At 33.7% G+C, this 18,558-nt stretch overlaps 1 protein-coding gene across 2 annotated transcripts in view; it reads left to right on the forward strand.

The window, feature by feature from the left end:
* Window positions 1–3,521: 3,521 nt before the first annotated feature.
* LOC148611519 (NGFI-A-binding protein 1-like) overlaps window positions 3,522–18,558 on the forward strand; it is a 39,278-nt gene continuing 24,241 nt past the window's right edge. The window contains exons 1-3 of one of the 2 annotated variants that reach the window (XM_088592164.1): window positions 3,522–3,759; window positions 17,232–17,357; window positions 18,025–18,162. In XM_088592164.1, the coding sequence (XP_088448290.1) occupies window positions 17,258–17,357; window positions 18,025–18,162 (238 nt within the window). In that variant the 5' untranslated portion in view covers window positions 3,522–3,759; window positions 17,232–17,257. The remainder of the gene's footprint in view (window positions 3,760–17,231; window positions 17,358–18,024; window positions 18,163–18,558) is intronic. The other variant, XM_088592165.1, reaches the window with a different exon arrangement.

Here is an 18,558-nt window from a genome sequence, read left to right on the forward strand (position 1 = left end):
AATGAAGATAGAACGGATTTATGGTTTTCCACAATTTCTTCTATGAAAAGTGTGGTAGCGGTATAAGTCTTATTAATGCTATTATTTTCTACGTCTATCATCGGTTGTAATGCGTTTTAGCATTGTCTGCTGGTACAACAACATACTTGTCATGTATAGTACTGGTTTGGGTATTTCTGGATTTTTTAAAAATGATGTAGCATCGAAACTCACTGAACCGTGTTATTACAGAAATATTGCATTCATGCAATCCATACTTGGTTTTCTGATATACGGTGTCAGCTGGTATATAGGAGGGGTGGACAGGGGTACTTCATACCTGCTTCCCTCCACCTAAACCACTGCCTCACACCCGCTTCTCGACCCCTCCCATTTTAACCCCGGTCATGGTTCCCAACCATAATTCCCGCTTCCCGTATTTTTCAATCCCCATTCCCCGCCACTTCACCCCCACCACCGTTCTGTCATTTACCCTCCGACCCCCCACACCCACACCCGTATCCCCATCCTCCTATCCAGCCTCCCATATAGGGCATTGGCGTTGTTTGTTTGTTTGTTTTGTTATTTGTTTGGTTGTTTGTTTTTTTTTTTTTCATTATTAAAATGGGATTCAACTTAACTATTGTTTAAATCAAGTTGAAACTTACTCAAATGCGAAATTGCCTGTTCGGCAAATTACACAAAGGTACAAATAATTAACGTATGCCGACATTGATTTGATTTTAGATGCGTTTTGAGTTACTTTGCATGACAAGATTGAAAAAGTTGTCCACCAGGAATGATCTATATGTTACCTTCAAAGGTTAATATATTAATTTTGTATATATGATACCGCGGATGCCTGCAGGAGCGGATCCAAACATGTATAAGTAGGTGTTCTTGTCCAGGTATCATTACCCCTTTTTTGCTAAAACCTTGCACAAAATTCATAAATTTCCAACCAAAAGAAAAATCCAATCCGTGGAACCCTTCCTTAGTCAATTTAGTGGCAGTGTCAGTTATAAAAAGGGAGAGCAAAGACTTTATGTGCATATATTTGCCACTTTTAACAAAATGTTCCAACAAAAAGGGAAGGGACCCATTTAAACGTAGGGGCTTGCTCCCACTATCAAATATGCAGACCCACAAGTATATAACCTATTTATACTAGTTGGGCTGCATAATTGATATTGAAAGCAAGTCCCTTTGGTTTGAATCTGCCACTGCAGCCTGCAGGGGCGGACACAGGACCTCAGGTTAGGGGGCGTAAATAGAATTAAAGAAAATTTTGTGGGTAAAATTTGTGAAAAATCAAGATTTTATGCAAATTTCTTTTTTCAATTTTAGGGGGGGGGCGTACGTCCGGCATGCCCGTCCTTGGATCCGCGCCTGGCCCGCAGTTTTCACGACATCATTGCGGGCGCCACTACATTTTAACGACCAGATTACCTCTATTTCATTTTACTATTTAAGGATCACGTTCTACTAAGGGGGCTTTTAACGTCCTTGACTACGCTGTCGGGTCTCGCGCGTACTATTTTCGCTATCTTTATGCAACGATCTAGCGAGATTCCATTTACCCAAGAAATGTATAAGAGTCACAGAGCTAATGTGTATTGCCTCGTCAATGTATTTCAAAATAAAATTTATCGTCTTTCGGGTGTCATTTCTTCATTTTTTACGTTTACATCTCAAATAATTAATTACGACTGAAATACACTTCCGATTACATCTCATGATATGAAACTTGCATAATTTTGCTTTTTATTTTGGAAAAAAAAATAATCAGACGCCGAAGGCATTTTCAAACATCAGGTCAAATCTTACTGCTTAATTGATAATTTATACCAGTGTGTGACAAATATTTGTTCTGTCAATTTTATATAGAAACCTTTGTGTGATCTTAAACATATAAATGAGAGTAGAATATGCAGAATAAAAAAAAAGTTCAAGAGACAAAACTAGCTGCTTGGTTCTTATAAAGACGCTCAAATGTTTACCGATTTCGGCAAGGGGCATGTTTATACAAAGGACATTGCTCTCTTTTTTTCACAGTGGCTAGTCATTTACGAGGTCAGCCTTGTTTCTCGATCTATTTCTGTCAACAGTGTCAAGCATAAAAACCAAGCCCCTATCTTTTATATAAAAAACATACAAAACAAAATATTAATTTTTTTCTGATCATTTATATTCAGTATCGTTCTGGATCTATTAAAGCGAACAAAATATTGAAACACCTCTGACGACAAAACCACGACAATGATGTTATACGTAGTATGTGAATCATTGAGCACAGTTAAAAAATGGTTCTTTTACGCAAAATGCAACCATACTGCATTTCTTGCTCCCACATTAGAAATGTATATATTAAAAAAAAAATAAAGTTTAACAGGTTTATAATCAGGCATGAGTTTCCTTTTCAAAACTTGATTACAAAAAATCTCAAATCTTTTTCTGTATTCATCTTCATGGCGCTGTCGGTTGAAAGAAAAGTCAATAAACTTCCCGTGGGTGTGTTCTGTTTGTGTATTATGACTCGTTTTACCGTTCAGCAGGGCGTCAGCTTCTTAACATCACAGAAACTTGTAAATAGAAAGATCGATGAAACTCTATTATGTGTTTTTTCCTTCTCTTTCACATACAAGCTTTATCTCTGTGGCGACTCTTTTCGGGTGGTACGATCCGATCAATGGTCGGGTTTAGTTATTGATTAAGTTCATTATAAATTCAGTAGTCATTATAACCCCCAGAGATCATAAAACGTCTGGCCCGTATCCAAGTGGTGTGATATTTAAATTAGATGTAAAGCCGTACCGGGGGTCGACTACCGGCCTGATGAGGGTCTGTTTGGGAGGGTTTATTTAATCTGTTAACATTTTCGCTATTTATGGAGGTCATTTGGTTTATACACGCAGGCAGATGGATGTTCAGGAGTCAAAAGTTGGTAAATATCTAAAATCCATCGACGACTTCACTGAACATTGCGCAACATTCCGAAGATACAATACGAAGAAAAAAAAATAAATGTTTTCAGTAAATGAATGTACTGCCCAAAGCCAATACTAGCTAATATTAAAGTCCCTAACGGCACACTTTTGGTACCAAAATGGTACAGACAAAAAATACTATTGTTGTTCTATTAACGTAAATTTCTAAAAGAAAAAAAAAACAAAAAAAAAAGAAAGAAAAAAAAAAAAAGAAAAAAGAAAGGAAGAAAGAAAAAAAAAAGAAAAACTGAGTGATGTTTCCTAGATAATAAGATTTCTATAAATGTATCAGTATATATAATATCAATTAATGTTCTCTACAGTTATGTTCGAATGTATGCGCATTGCCGAAAATATACATCTTTATATATTTTTTTTTGGAAAACTTAAAATCTATTTTTACACTGAACTTTTTATAATGAAAATCTATTCTTTTTTAAACCCAAATGTGGTTTCATATCACAGTGGTAGACTTCCTAATTTGTCGGTATTAAAAACTGTCAATCGGTTTCACACAACAGTGTTTTCCCCGGTTGATAACCCCACACCCTCCTGGGGAAATACGTCATAAGTTCCTACCCACGACAACAAACATTCACGTGGTATCTGCCCAATCAGGGTCGGGAAATGAGGCACGAGGAACTTTAGTGTGGTGACGTATATCGATCGGCCATATATGGAAAATTAACCCCCACCCAGACGTTCTTTTCCAGGGACGGGAGTCTGTTATTTTTGGACTAAAAACCCACGTTGTGAAAAAAATAATAATAGGACACCATTATTCAAGCGTGAGGTAAGTCACATCGCGGATGTAAACAAAGACAGACACGTGTACATTGAAATTGCAGACGAAATATGTTCGCTGTACCGACCCCCGGGGTCATGGGAACGACGCATCTTGTTTGTGTATTGCCATTGTGTCATAATCTGACATAAAATTACACTCATACTATTCATTATTACTACTATTCATTGTTAAGCATTAAATCAAACATTATTGAAATATATCACCAGACGAAATATCGAACGAATTCACGGAAGTATGGAAAAGTGGGAGGAAAAGGAGCGATGTGCCATGTCGGTTTTTGTATGGGGTTCTCGAAGGAGGAATTGACATTTGTTGCATTAGTCAGTCGGATTAGAATTTTTTTTTAAATCTCGAAACTGTCATAAAATATATGTCGTGCCAAGAGAGTTGTTGTGCCTTATGATGAATTGTATTAGATTTTTAAAACGTCTACAATTTCGCCACATCAATATATTCAAAAACATGAACCTGTCAGCGCCTCTCCTATCAGACAATTTGAATTGTGTAGTCTTAAGCTATTTTTTTTTACAGAAAAAAAATGAGATTTATAATAATTTTGTTTTAGTAATAAGCAATAAGTGTATATTTTTAGCTACAGTGTTGTGATTTTGTTACATATTAAGGCACACATGTTGTATTGTAAATGCACCCCAATAGTTAAAACAGCTTAGATGTTTTGAGAAATGAAGGCATTTCTACATAGTTTATTTATTTACATGTTATGATATGAAAAAGTCTATATCATCTATCAATTCATCAATCGCCATGTTACAGTAACATGTTCTGACCACTTCATTGTAATCAACTCAGATGTAGCAGTGACCTCAGCTGTTAATTTACTAACAACTCTCAGATATTATAAAAAAAAAACAAAGAAAATTAACCCTGGATTTATTCTAAATGATAGTCATGATAAGGTACATGTACATGTATTAGAGTATTGACACTGTTTCAAATACATCATATGGTACATGCATGACACAAGGAATTGTTGTGTTTTTTATTTCACTGCTTAAGCACATGTACATGGTAAAGAAAGTCTCCTGCTTTTGATGCTAGCCTTCTTGTACTACAAAACAAATTCAACAATCTCTCACCAACATGCTTATGTCAAAGCAGGAAATATAATCACATTCTGAATTTTGGATATTTGTTCGTGTTAAAACAAGCTGACCTCAGACCTGTGATGAAGACTCTTAGTTTACTTTCATTGATATGTCATCTTTCGGGGAGGGGATGTAACAAAAAAATTATGCAGCAAAATTTAAAGTTGAAATAAGGTCTGTGGCTAAACATACCGCAAAAACAAAATGTTGGAAAATCTCCTGCTTTAAAAAAATTGTTCAGAGGCAGATCTCTGGCTTTATAATTTTGGGAGGTGAATACCTGGAGAATTATATTAATTTTTAAATGAAAGAGAAAAAAAAACACTATGGTTATTTTTACCAACCCATATTTTAAGATATGCTAGACCTGAAAAATAAACTGTATCGACATGTACATGGGACTGAGGTTATGTAGTTTTTTGAGTGGCCTAAGGATAAAGGTCCATCCCTTGAAGCTGATGTGATAAAGATCTGTATACTTTTAATTTAGAAATTATTGCATGCATTGATCTTAAGTGATTTTGTCATTTAAAGAAAATCTGCAGTTTTATTTCCTTTGTGATTTTGAGAAAAATTCCACATTAGTTGTGTTAAAAAGCATGTATATGTACAATATGCAAAATTGGAAATGAAAGTTAGTTGCATTTTTTGCAATAATAAAAACATTTTATTAATATCTAAATTTACAGTACATGTTGTACACTGTACATGTACACTGTAGATGATACAATGTCTTTTATAGACAGTTAACAACTACAGGGTTAGTCATATATACATGTACATGTATCAATAGGGCTATTCTTTTTCATAAATCTATCTCATTTAAAAGGTTAGTCTTTTGATCAAAGGAGAGATATGGAGATCTAAAAGTTACATGTATGACTTAAAGACATATATTCTGGAAGTATTAGCCTTGAATTAAAACTTGTGTCAGATCTACATGTACACAATGTATATGATCATATAGGTTATTTGGATGGAGGTCATCTGAGGATTAACATATTTTTAGCTCACCTTGCCAAAGGCCATGTGAGCTATTGTCATCACTTGGTGTCCGTTGTCGTCGTTAACAATTGTACAAAACTCTTCTCCTCTGAAACTACTCGACTGATTAGAACCAAACTTGGTATAAATGTTCCTTGGGGTATCCTGCATAGAACTGATGTGGAGATTTTTGATTCGTCGAAAAACATGGCCGCCGTTACTGAAAATAGAACATAGGGGTCAGACAGTAGTTTTTCACATATATCTCAAAAATGTTAAGTTTAGCTAAATTCTGACACTGGGTAAAAGTGTTCTGCATGATGAGATCTATCTCTGATCAAGTTTGGTTTTAATCCGTTAAGCTATGTTGGAGTTGTTGCCCCTTTTCAACGATTTTTGCTATTTTTAATGTTATTTCTTTCAAAAATCTTCTCCTCTGACACTACTTGACCAATTGAAACCAAATTTGGTATGAATGTTTCTTGGGGTATCCTGCATAGAATTGATGTGGGGATTTTTGATCCATCAAAAAACATGGCCCCCGTTACTAAAAAAAGAACATAAGGGTCAGACAGTAGTTTTTCGTATATATCTCTAAACCGTTAGGTTTAGCCAAACTCTTTCAATAGCTGAAATGATCCTTATTATAAGGCCTTCAAAGGTCTTCAGGGATCAAAGTTGTCAAGTGACTCCTTGTAGGAGTTATTGCCCTTGAAAGATTAATTTTTTTTTTTTTACAGTTTTCAGCCAATATCTTGAAACCTATCATAGATAGAAAGAAACTTTCAATTGCTGAAATGATCCTTATGATAAGTCCTACCAAAGTCTTCTTGAGTCGAAATTGTTGGACATCTCCTTGTTAAATTTATAACCCTTGAAAGACAAAACTTAAACCAGGGGAGCAATTCAGGCTCCTGGGAGCCTTTTGTTTTCTAAAAGATTTTCGGGGACTTATGAAATGTAGCAAATTAAAATGATTCTGTGGTAATAAAAGCATGTGTTGACAGGGTAGGAAACTCACTCAAATTCTAGTCAGTCCTGAATACAATTTTTCAATACATTTCTATATGGCTATGTAGATTTTTGCTAAAATTAGGCAGCCCTGCCAGTCTCGGGCTGGTGGGCAGGCTACTATTTCTAACTTTGGTGTTGAGATGTCTGTCCATGGCATATTCCTTGCATTTAAAGCTCTTGATGAAGTTGAGGTGATTTAGGATGTTTTTGTCACACCAAATTGTACATTGACATTATAACTGAGCAGTAAGCATTGTTGTTCACATGCATATATGACTCCAAAATATTAGTTTAAAAGACAGTACATTGTTCATCTTGTTGGCTTTTTAAGGTTTCAAATCAGTGGTGGTCTGAGGTCCAGACTCTCAACTTCTGGCATAGGGCTTTGAAATTTCATTAAACTAAGTCCTGAACCTTCAACCCTTTTCATTGATATTTTTAGGGGGTCTTATGGTTTTCCTCAAGTGGGCCAATGGTTTCAAACTTGAAAAGTCAAGGATCTTCCACTCTTGAAAGTAAAATCTTTAATTTTGAACCTCTATTTTAGATTGACATAATGTTCTCAGCAAATCTGTGCATCAAAGTAAAGAAACTCAAACCAAAAAATTTACTAAGCCATGGTCCCATTTCAGAACTTTAATCTTTATATTCAATGGACTCATTAACAACTAGTTAATGGCTATTTCTAAACCAAGTTTTACTCAGATAAAAGTGACAACAGTTTACAACAGATAATGAAAATTGGGATTTAAATGTATTAATGGTGCTACCATAGAGGCTTGCTCCCAATATTTACCATGCAGCCGGATGGTCTAGTATATAAGCACAAATACTAGTTCGGCTGTACATTTGATAGTGGGAGCTAGTCCCTAAGCTGTTACGAAATATACCTCAAACTCTGAGCTTATTCTAGAAGGCATAAGATTGATGAACACACCACAACAAGAATCTGTAATAGTATAAGTCAATTGGAAAGGTTGAGGACTTTCATGCAGTGTTCTAGGATTTTTCTGGAATTGAGGTTTCCTCAGGAAAAATCCATATAAAATCAACTTTCCCACAGTCAATGACTGCTTTCCTAACAAAACAAATCCTTACAGCATATGAAGTTTTCAACTTGCCATGGGAAAGTGTAACTAAGTACGTAACTTTCCCTGACTCAAATTTCACTTTCCCCGGGTAACGGGAAATGGGAATCCTAGAACACTGTCATGTTGGCAATTTAATGGGAAGACAGCTGATGGAAGAATAAGTATACAGCAAGATTGGTCACTTTCAATTAGAAGAGCTGAAGAATTTTCCACATTCTCTTTAATTAATTTATTCTTCCTTTACATGTATTTGATAATTATAGAGTACCCAATTTTAGTCAAGACAGAAATGTAGGAAAAAAAGTGTTATTGTCACACCCAGTGCTAATAAAAGTGAGAACCAGGAATGAATTATTTGAAAATTTATTTATTTAAGAGGCCAGGGATAAAAGGGGGAACAGTGTGGGCTTCTATACAATGAGCTAATTAATTTAATAGCATCAGTCTAAATATAATGCAATGAATGTTTTCTACACATCTATTAAACTCTGATAGGGAATATTAAACTTTAAACCTTTAACAGGACCCTGTTTTGAGCCTAGGATCAACATACATGTACATGTATAACTTGCAGGTTTATTCTTGATGATAATTGCTTGATGTGATTGTGACTGGGACTACTGGCAATGGAGATGTGACTTTGACAAGGACTACTGACAATGAAGATGTGACTTTGACTGGGACTACTGACAATGAAGATGTGACTGTGACTGGGACTACTGACAATGAAGAAAAAAACTAATGTTTTAAGGACTTCATCTAGACATTGAAGACAAGTTTTAGTAAATTCTGTTTGGAAATTAACAATATTGACATTTTTGTCTATGTAATCTGTTACAAAACTTCTCCCTATCAAAGACAAATGGAGAAGTGTTTACTCATTTCTCCTTCTAGATTTGGCCCTAACTGTATTTTGTCCATTATGATTTTTTTTATTAGTTTTGGCAAAAAAATCCAAATGTCACATCTATTCTCAATTTTGGGGCCATCTGTATGTTATTCAAGTTATCCATTTTAGAGCAAACATTCCATATACAAATACATGTACATGGTTGATCATTGTACAAAAAGCATGGATCAAATTATGTCAGCCTTAAATCATAACTTTGTTCTATATATATATACTCATGTGGTTCATTGGGAGGATTAAGACAAGGGGTTCGTGAGGATGTAGAGAGTGTTTTGCTTAAATGTTAATAGGAACATCAAAAATATACCTTAGATACTCTCATCATGGCTTCTGAAATGAGAATTCTGTACTTTTTTCTGACTGTAACAAAGTCTTCCATCATAAATAATATTCCTGTATTCACTCAATCATATAAAATGTATCATGTTCTATTGGTTTTTATAAGATTAAGAAAAAAATAACCAATGTAATGTAGCTGTCATCTCTTAACTCTTGTTTTTTTCAATCCATTTTACTGGTAATTGCATGTACATGTATGTTGTATATTACTGGTAAAAAATTTTATCCCCTCACCAAATAAAGTTATGAAGGGATGTACACTTAATAATATATCCATTCTTGCCTAACATCCCGATAATCACTTTAAAATCAGTATCCCTCAATTGGTTCTAACAAAATAGATCAGAAAAAAACTGTTTATCCAAGGTCAAAATTTATTGTGAATCATCCATTAACAAAACTCAAAACTAAGAACATAATCCTATAGAAAATTTGAAACTTATGATTTTCAAATCAAAGGTCAAGGTTTCCAATATACTTGCAACTCCTGCAATCTGTTTTTGCAGGCAGCAGTGCCATTTTTACCTTCATTTCATTTCAATTTCTTGGTTAAATTGTTCCATTTGTTTTTGGTTGGACCTATTTGTGGCTCTACCTTGACAAAGTGTGTCATCGAGCTACATCTTTGTTGCTAGACTCTGAGTGGATTTTACTCAATGTAACAGGGAAGGACAGGCTTACCATTATGGTGCATGTGATGTCAATGCTGTTTTTATGTTGCTGGGGTAAAAAGCTTTTGAACTGTTCGTCCTTCTGTCAGTCCTTCTCTCCCTCTGTGTGTCAAAGCATGTTTTTGTCTGGACAGCGCTTTCAATTGATGATGGATATCCACGGAACTTCGGGAAGTTGTTTGCAAAAGTAAAAGCTTGAATAGGATTGATTTTTAGAGACAGCTGTTAAGGTGGACCACTTTTTCAGGAGGTAGACTTAGTTAAATATCTTGATTTTTGAATACAGCTTGTTGTCACTTCGATAGTGCTTTCAATTGTTGATGGATTTCTATGAAACTTTTGGAAGGTGTCATACCCCCACCTAGTCTGTCCGTTCCAGTGTCACAGCTTGTCTTTCTTCTTTTGACCCATTACCTTCAAACTTTGGTGTATGGTAAGTAGCAATAAAATCTTGGATTGGATTGATTTCACAGAAATCAGTCAAGGGGGACTTCAATGATTTAAAGTTGTTGCCTGGATAGTACCTCCATCTTTTGACCCATTACCTTCAAACTTTGGTGAATTATTATTAGCTATAATAGCTTTGGTAGGAACCAGTCCAGGGGAACCAGTTTTATCTGGGAATAAGGACTGATGTTTTTCTAAAGGGTACAAATGTGTGTGCATAGGGTATTGTATGGGTGCTCACTAAGGTTCTTTAATTCTGTTTTACACTGTTCACTACGTTATATATGTATATTGTCTTTGTTTAATGTTTCCATGTTCAGGCCATGTCCTTGAATTTCAAAATTTCAGAATAGTCCTGCAGTTTTTGACATTTCAGTATTCCTTTTGTGAAAGCTAATGTATCATTTTATCAAGGAACATCTGTTATGAATCCACAAAGACCTGAACTTCATGTACAGCACTAGTACATGTATGGGGAAAACTTCCCATTCTATGGGGGATGGGGATAGTGTATGGAGAGATGGGGATTTTGAATAGAGAGGATGAGGAAATTAGTTTCTTTAGTATTGATTGATATGAAAAAAATTATTAAATTTAATAAAAATAACAGTTCAAGTGTTAAAGAATTCAAAAATATAATTTTATTTGATAATGTACATACTGTGAGAGTATTATTGTCCATTGGGTACCAATATTTATGGATTTTGTGGGTTTGGTAAACCACAAAATTTGGTTCCCAACGAAAAGGAAGTTTTCCATTTGTTTGTATGCTGGAGTAGTTCATGAAATGATCATTTTCCCCTAAACCATGAAAATTGGTACCCACGAATAAAAGTACTTTCACAGTATTTGATATGAAATATGCAGTGGGGATTCTGTTGGAGAATGGGATTTTTCTATGGGGAATTGGGGATGGTACATAATGTATATGGTGTAAGTGGGAAGTTAATACTATTCAAGGGCTGTATTTCTTATTGCTGGCAGTGGATGAACTTAAAGCACTTAAGCAGATTGTCTTAGGCCTTTCGATTGAAAAAAAAAAACTCATGACTATGTTTTCTAAATGTACACAAAATTTGCAAGATAAGCCTAGCAGGTAAAAGAATGTATACTTTAGAAAAAAAACAAAGTACAAGGTTTCAACCACTATGGTGACATTTGGGTGGAAATACTTCAAGTTTCCTGTTGTTTTTGACACATTTTTTTTGCATACCTGAAACATCATGACTAACTGAGAAAACACCTTTTTGTACACGTTATATATACCAAGTATTTTTTTAACAAGTTGTTTCAGCTTGCATGAAATTTCATTACATGTATTGAACAAATCAAAATTCCTGACAGAAAAATAAATATTTTGACCCAACAAAATTAGCCAGCCCCCTTTAGAATCAAATGGTTGTCCCCTGACAGTTAATTATTAGTAGATTTGTAGAAGTAATTGCCAGTAAAAAATCTATAAGGTTTAAAGACCTACAGTCTATCAGAGGATTTTAATGTTGATTTTGGATTGCTCTTGATTTTATTAACCATTTAATGTCCAAATGTATTTCCCTTAAAGATTCCATTAAGGAACCATTAAACTTTCTAAGGTATACTTCCTACAAGGGATTTGTCTGTGGTCTTCCAAAGTTATAACCCTATGGTGCTTTGTCCCATTTAAGATCATTTTTCACAAGTATGGTTCATATCAATACCTTGAATGATAGGCATTGACATTGAAGGAAGATAATAATTGTTAGATGAGTGCAAGGAGAGGTAATCCACCTTCATGGTATTGCTGTTGTGCAGAAACTGTCTTCTTTTTACTGAGTTCTTTCTCACAGTATTTATAGTTTACAGTCCTCTTGTAATGTATTCCTGTCAATTTCTTTAAAATCTGTCAAGTGATTGCCATGGTACATACTTTTGAAGAAATATAAATCAACAGTGAAATCTTCATCCATTGACAAGATGAAATTGAGGGAGTAACATTGTTGGTTGGATTGTGAACATCAGTCCACTTTATGGCATTACAATTACCTCTGATTCTCTTCTGGTACTAGTACTTGAATTCAGTATAAATTTGAATTTTGGCTAATGGATTGTCTAAACTGTAAGGTAGGTGACATGAATTTGAATTATATTCATCGCCATTAAAAAATGACAACTTAGTCAAAGATAAGTACATTGTACTAGGTCATTGAATTGTTATGCATTTTCACATGTCATTTTTTACAATGAGTTGAAATAAACATGAAAAAAGAATGTTTACTTTTTAAAATAATTTCATCTGAGTCCTACCTCTGTAGCATAGAATTGATTTGATGATAGTAATTAGCTTATTTGATCTAATATGAAACATGGGTTTATATTATAATTGAAGTGCTGTAATTATACAAGTAAATGTTCATGTACATAGTGGGCAGGGTTACCAGGCTTATGTAATTATCTAGTTTTTAGGAAAAAATATCACCATTTTGGTTCTTCTACAAAATGTCTTTTACACCTGTTTTAAGGATTATTGAGTAAATAATATTTTACTTTGAAGAAAATTTCTTTGAATTTAGCTTTATTGATGTTAATTAAACAGATGAAATAATTTTAAAAAAATGAAATAAAACATCCCTTCAATAAATGTCTAAGGAAAAATATGTCAGAAGTTGCAAGCTGTCCTGTAATCTATTACTAAAATCAACAGGTACACAGTAAAAACTCACATTGAAGTAAACATGTTGCATTGACAAGAGACATTTTGCCTAGTGACATACACTCAGCAGTAGTCTTTGGTAGTACACTTATTGGGAATATTGGTTCTTTAAATATAGAGGGATTCAAATTTCAAAGAAACCCGCAGCAAGTGAAATTTATGAGTATCTTTATGAAAAAAATACCAATATCTTTATGTTGTGTATTGATTAGGTTCATTTTATTTGAAGTGGATGGATTTTCATTAATTTCATCAAAAAGTTGGATATTATGATTCTCTGACTTGAAAAGATACTTTTGTTGTTGTAACATGTTACGAATGAAAAAAATCTTGAAATTAATGCTTGATTATTAATGCCACTGTGAGCCTAGGGATATATTAGAATTACAGTTGTAAGGAAGAAACTTTCCTCAATAGAAACCTTTTGTTAGAAGAGGTTTTTTTTTTTTAACTTTGACTGCTGTTGAAAATTCATGTTCATGACATCAATTTTGTTCTTACTACATTGATACATTGAGAATATTCCTTGCTTGAAAAGTTCTGCAATGTTTACATACCTTGAGCCTGATTGCTGTGGATATTTTGATGTTTCACAATATGGAAAATGGCACTTTCCCTCTAAACAATATGACAATTACCTTCAACCAAGCCAAATGAAAGGTAAGGTCAATTTAAATGAAGCAGTTTTCACATTTAACTGGGGATTAAACGGCAACAATTGCTAGATATAGTTGGTGAACTAGAATATCACTTTTGAGACTCAAAGAAGATAAAATTTCATGCTATCCTTATAAGCTTTGGTCTCATTATTATTTATACCAGGAAACTTTTACTTGTTAAACTTGTCTTATGTTTATTCACCCAACTCTAATTTTTGGGTGTTAGGCATAGTGAAATTCCAAACGACTGCTAATAATTCCTGATTTCATTATTTTTATATCTCCATTCTCCTGCTGATGTATACTGATGTTCTCCCTTTGTCTGTTGACTGATAACTCGAAAACACTCAGAAGGATTTTAACCATGCGTTGGTCAATGTTTGTGTCAATGGAGAGAAGCCACCTTTAGTTTTCATTATTTTCTGCTTTTTTTTTCACAGTTATGGGACAAAACCAAACTCTGCTTTGGAGCATATCTCTTTTAAAACTGCAAACTGTTACCTCTTGTTAATAATGCTATTGCAGGACTTACATTGATTGATTGATTGATTATTGGGGTTTAAAGCCCGAGCAGCAATATTTCAGCTATATTCAGGCGACGGACTTACATTGTATATAAATGTAAAATCACATTGGTTTGTTATGGATATAAGTGTAAGTCTTACGAGTGCTTTGTGAAATGGTTGCCTGACTATAACACTCTATGCTACATGTAAAAGTAGAATTGTACAAGTAGAAATTTTGTGATTAATCAACTCTTTATAACTCCAAATGTTAACCATATTGAATTTGGTAACTGTTAACGACTGGTAACTTTGTGGCTAATCAACTTGGTGAGCTATTTCAATTCTGGGCATTTTTTGATAAAATTTGGCATTCCCTTACAACTTTCAATAGATGGAGCAGGTGATTTTCTAAAATTCTACCTGCAGAAACAATTATCTATCTACAGAATAAAAAATGACAAGGATTTAAACAAATCCTATAGAAATCCATATATCTCAAGTTAACTTATTTGGTAACTGTAGTGCAGCTTTTTTGTTTGGCTTCCAAATTTTGAAATATTTCAAAGAATTAATATCTCCACTCTCTATGGAAAAATAAAGAATAAACCAAAGTATATAACATATTTTTTTTTGGGTTTATTTTGGCTAAGAGTTACTGAATTTGGTAACCATTACCAAATTCAATAACTGTAATGTTGAAACTGATACTAGGGCATAATTGAATTATTACTTCCTTTATTTATTGAATTTAATTGAAAGTTTTTATGTGTATTCCCTACTTTCATACAGAAAAGGATGTCAATGCAGAGGTGCATGAAATTCCAAATTGACCACTACAGTTATTATTACACATAACTGAGGAAGGTTTTATTCTGAAATGGAAGGAAATTAATTACCCATATATGCATTATCAACACGATTAAAGTATAACAGTTATATATATTCTACATCAGGAAATAATAGCAAATGATTAAGATGCAGTCTCTATGATATTATTTCCTTAATCCGTTACTAAGCTATTCGGGAAGTTAATAAAATCATGGTATACATACACTCTTCAGCATATTGTTAGAACTTTAGTTTATGGTTAATAAATAAGCCAATCTAATGTCAAACATTTCAGATTGATGTATATAGAAATTAAACATTTGGGAAGTCTTCATAAACACCCAAGGGTAGAACATGTTAACCTCTACTTCCTTTACATTGTCAGTCACACCACAACTGTCAACCTTTTGAATAGTTCAAGTGGGAGATTTTCCCCATAGACACCATCTCAGGTGGGAGATATTTTTACAGTTGACACCATCTTATGTGGGAAGTTCTCTCCACTTGACTCTGTCTCAGGAAGGAGATTTTCTACAGTTGACATTGTCTTATGTAGGAAATTCTCCCAAATTGACACTATCTCAGATGGGAGATTTTCTACAATTGACACAGTCTCATGTTAAAGATTCTCCCCTGTTGATACTGTCTTGTATTGGAGATTTTTATGTAAAAGCACGTTTTTTTTTATGGAAAAATGCAATTATTTAGTATTATGTCTCAGTAAAAAATAATAATTTAAGCCAAAAACCTCCCACTAATCTTATATTTTTATGTGATTTTGTAGGAGTCTTTGCCTTTTGTGTGCGTGTTAGGAGGGGGGGGGTACTTAAGGTATTTATCAATTGAAAGTAGGATAGTGTTTTCCAAAGAGTGGTAACCATAGTGATGCACCGTGTTGGGAAAGATGCCACATTCCTCGCACGTTAAAGAACCCTACTGTGGTATTCTCCCGGAGTAGGAACCATAGGGCTCCGCCACAGGAGGCTAAATTGCCCGACCCTATATACCTCTCCCTATTTCCAGTGGCAATCAAAATTTGTCGACCCCATTGTCCTTGTGTCCCATCCCTTTTTCATTTCATCATCATTTCATGTTCATTTTATCATCAATTTCATTTTCATCGTCTGAATATAGCCGAAATATTGCTCCTCGGACATTAAACCCCAACAAACAAACAAAACAAAAAGTGGTATGAGAATGCTGGTATTTATTAAAGAGTGTTTCCTTGTTATTTGTAACATGAAATGAAAGCACTTGCAATTATATCTAATTTTTGTATTAGTAATAATTCAACTGTACCAGCATTTATACGTTACAACTGTACGAGTATTAATACGTTACAACTGTACGAGTATTTATACGTTACAACTGTACCAGTATTTATACGTTACAACTGCCCAGTATTTATACGTTACAACTGTACCAGTATTTATACGTTACAACTGCCCAGTATTTATACGTTACAACTGCCCAGTATTTCTGAATTTCTGTGTTCAACAGTTTTCACTACTTCCCTTTGTTGGATTGAGCACTGGACTTAAACATATGAGTAATACAAAACACTGTAGTCAAGTGAAAGAAAACTATATACATGTATATACAAAAAAAAAATTTTTTTTAGTACATGTATTTGAATATCATACTAGGGTTTCCCAGCATTTTTGAGATATTCTGAGGTATGTTGAAAGGAGATGTAATATTTTTTCTTACAAATGGAGACTAAGATATGCCTATTCATCCATGTGAAATTTTTTTATTTCACTCTTGGCTGAGATAAAACAGGGCATTTTTTATGTCACAATAAACATTTTATGGCCTCTTATAAATACATGTAGGATTAGGGGCAAGTTGTGCAGTCAGAATTAGTTTACTTGTCGCTAAACTAATTCAAAAAGTCAGATTGTAATGTTTTTTTTGTAATATTGGAGAGCCTGCTTAAAAAACTTGAAGTCTTAATCTTGGGTGTACAAGATGTACTTTGTCTTAATCTCTCAGTGGTTTTAGATTTTAATTTCTTTCTAAAATTCAGAGTCTATGCACATATCCATACAATATCATTACATTCAACATCAATGATGGTAAACTTTTTTTTTTTAAATTGGAGATGTGATATGATATAATGCTAGCTGTAAAAGCCCCCAAAATAAATGATGTGAAACCATCATAAAAGACTATTTGTTACTATTAAAATAATCTTTTTTCATATTTTTCAGAACCCTCTGTATACTATCCCCCTGAAATGACATCAACCCAGCCAAAAAATACATCTGAATGGCAGCTATACAGAGTTCTACAAAGGGCCAACTTACTACAGTATTATGACACATTTATTGCCCAAGGTTTGTCGCTGTTACTTAATTTTTTTTTATTTTATTGAAAAGAAATTATTGTGTATTTTTAAATGGTACCTATTTGGCATATTTGTTTTTGTATTTCATAAAAATCCATGAATTAGAGAATCCAGGAAATGACAAAAGTTTGGTCAACTATGAAAATTTATACTTATGGATTAAAATACATCCTATTTTTTGTACATGTTTATGCACTCAATAATCCTATAGCAGCGGGATTCCATTCTTTTTGTTTTCCTACAAAATCAATGAAAAATTTAGAATCCCCCTCATGAAAATGTTAAATTTGTGGGGTATTAAAATTACTATATTTTCTTATACTTAATAATTGAGGTTTTACATGGCAAAATTGGCTTTATGTAAAAATATCCCACATGAGACAGTGTCAGTGGGTGTAATCTCCTATGTGAATTGTTCCAAAGGTTAACAGGTGTGAATGTGTTTTATTATCATTATTTTGCATCAATTTCCATGGATTGTCAAAAAAGCATGCAACATCCATTTTGACAATCCATGAAAATTTATACAAAGTAATAATAAAAAAACACATTCATGATAGTGAGTTGAGTTTGGAACTTGTATCCTCTTTGCAGTTTGTAAAAATATCATCATCAGTGTTTTGTCATACATGCATAATTATTTTTTAAATCAATAGGTGGAGATGACGTACAGCAGTTATGTGAAGCTGGAGAAGAAGAATTCCTTGAGATTATGGCCCTTGTAGGAATGGCAAGCAAACCGTTACATGTCCGTAGATTACAGAAGGCTTTACAAGAATGGGTTGCTAACCCAGGTAAGATATTATTAAGAGGCTGTCCATGTAAAAATAAGGCAGATTCTATGATAGACTCACTATGTAGCACAAGGTAAATTTTATCCCATTTTATGTTCCAATGTAATGTATAGATCATATGTATGTCAAATAGTATAAAGTTTGTTTTAAATAAACCATGGATGGCTCAGAAAATGATTTTAAATTTTTCTAAAAATGCAACCAAATATTGGTCTTACTAACCACTTATAGCATTTCCATTAAATGTTAAAAAAGTAATTTTTCAAAGTTTCACTGTAAATTTCGAGGACAAATGATATCTTAAAGTTGCATACCATTGCGGAGCTTGGAAAATAAGGCTTTCAAAATTATTATGCTAATGGTACAATATTTGTAGAAATTCTTCACAAAATTTAC

The sequence above is a fragment of the Perna viridis genome, chromosome 7, assembly GCF_037379345.1.
Source record: "Perna viridis isolate PV_CMFRI_1.1 ecotype Kerala chromosome 7, ASM3737934v1, whole genome shotgun sequence".
In the NCBI taxonomy this organism is placed as follows: domain Eukaryota; kingdom Metazoa; phylum Mollusca; class Bivalvia; order Mytilida; family Mytilidae; genus Perna; species Perna viridis.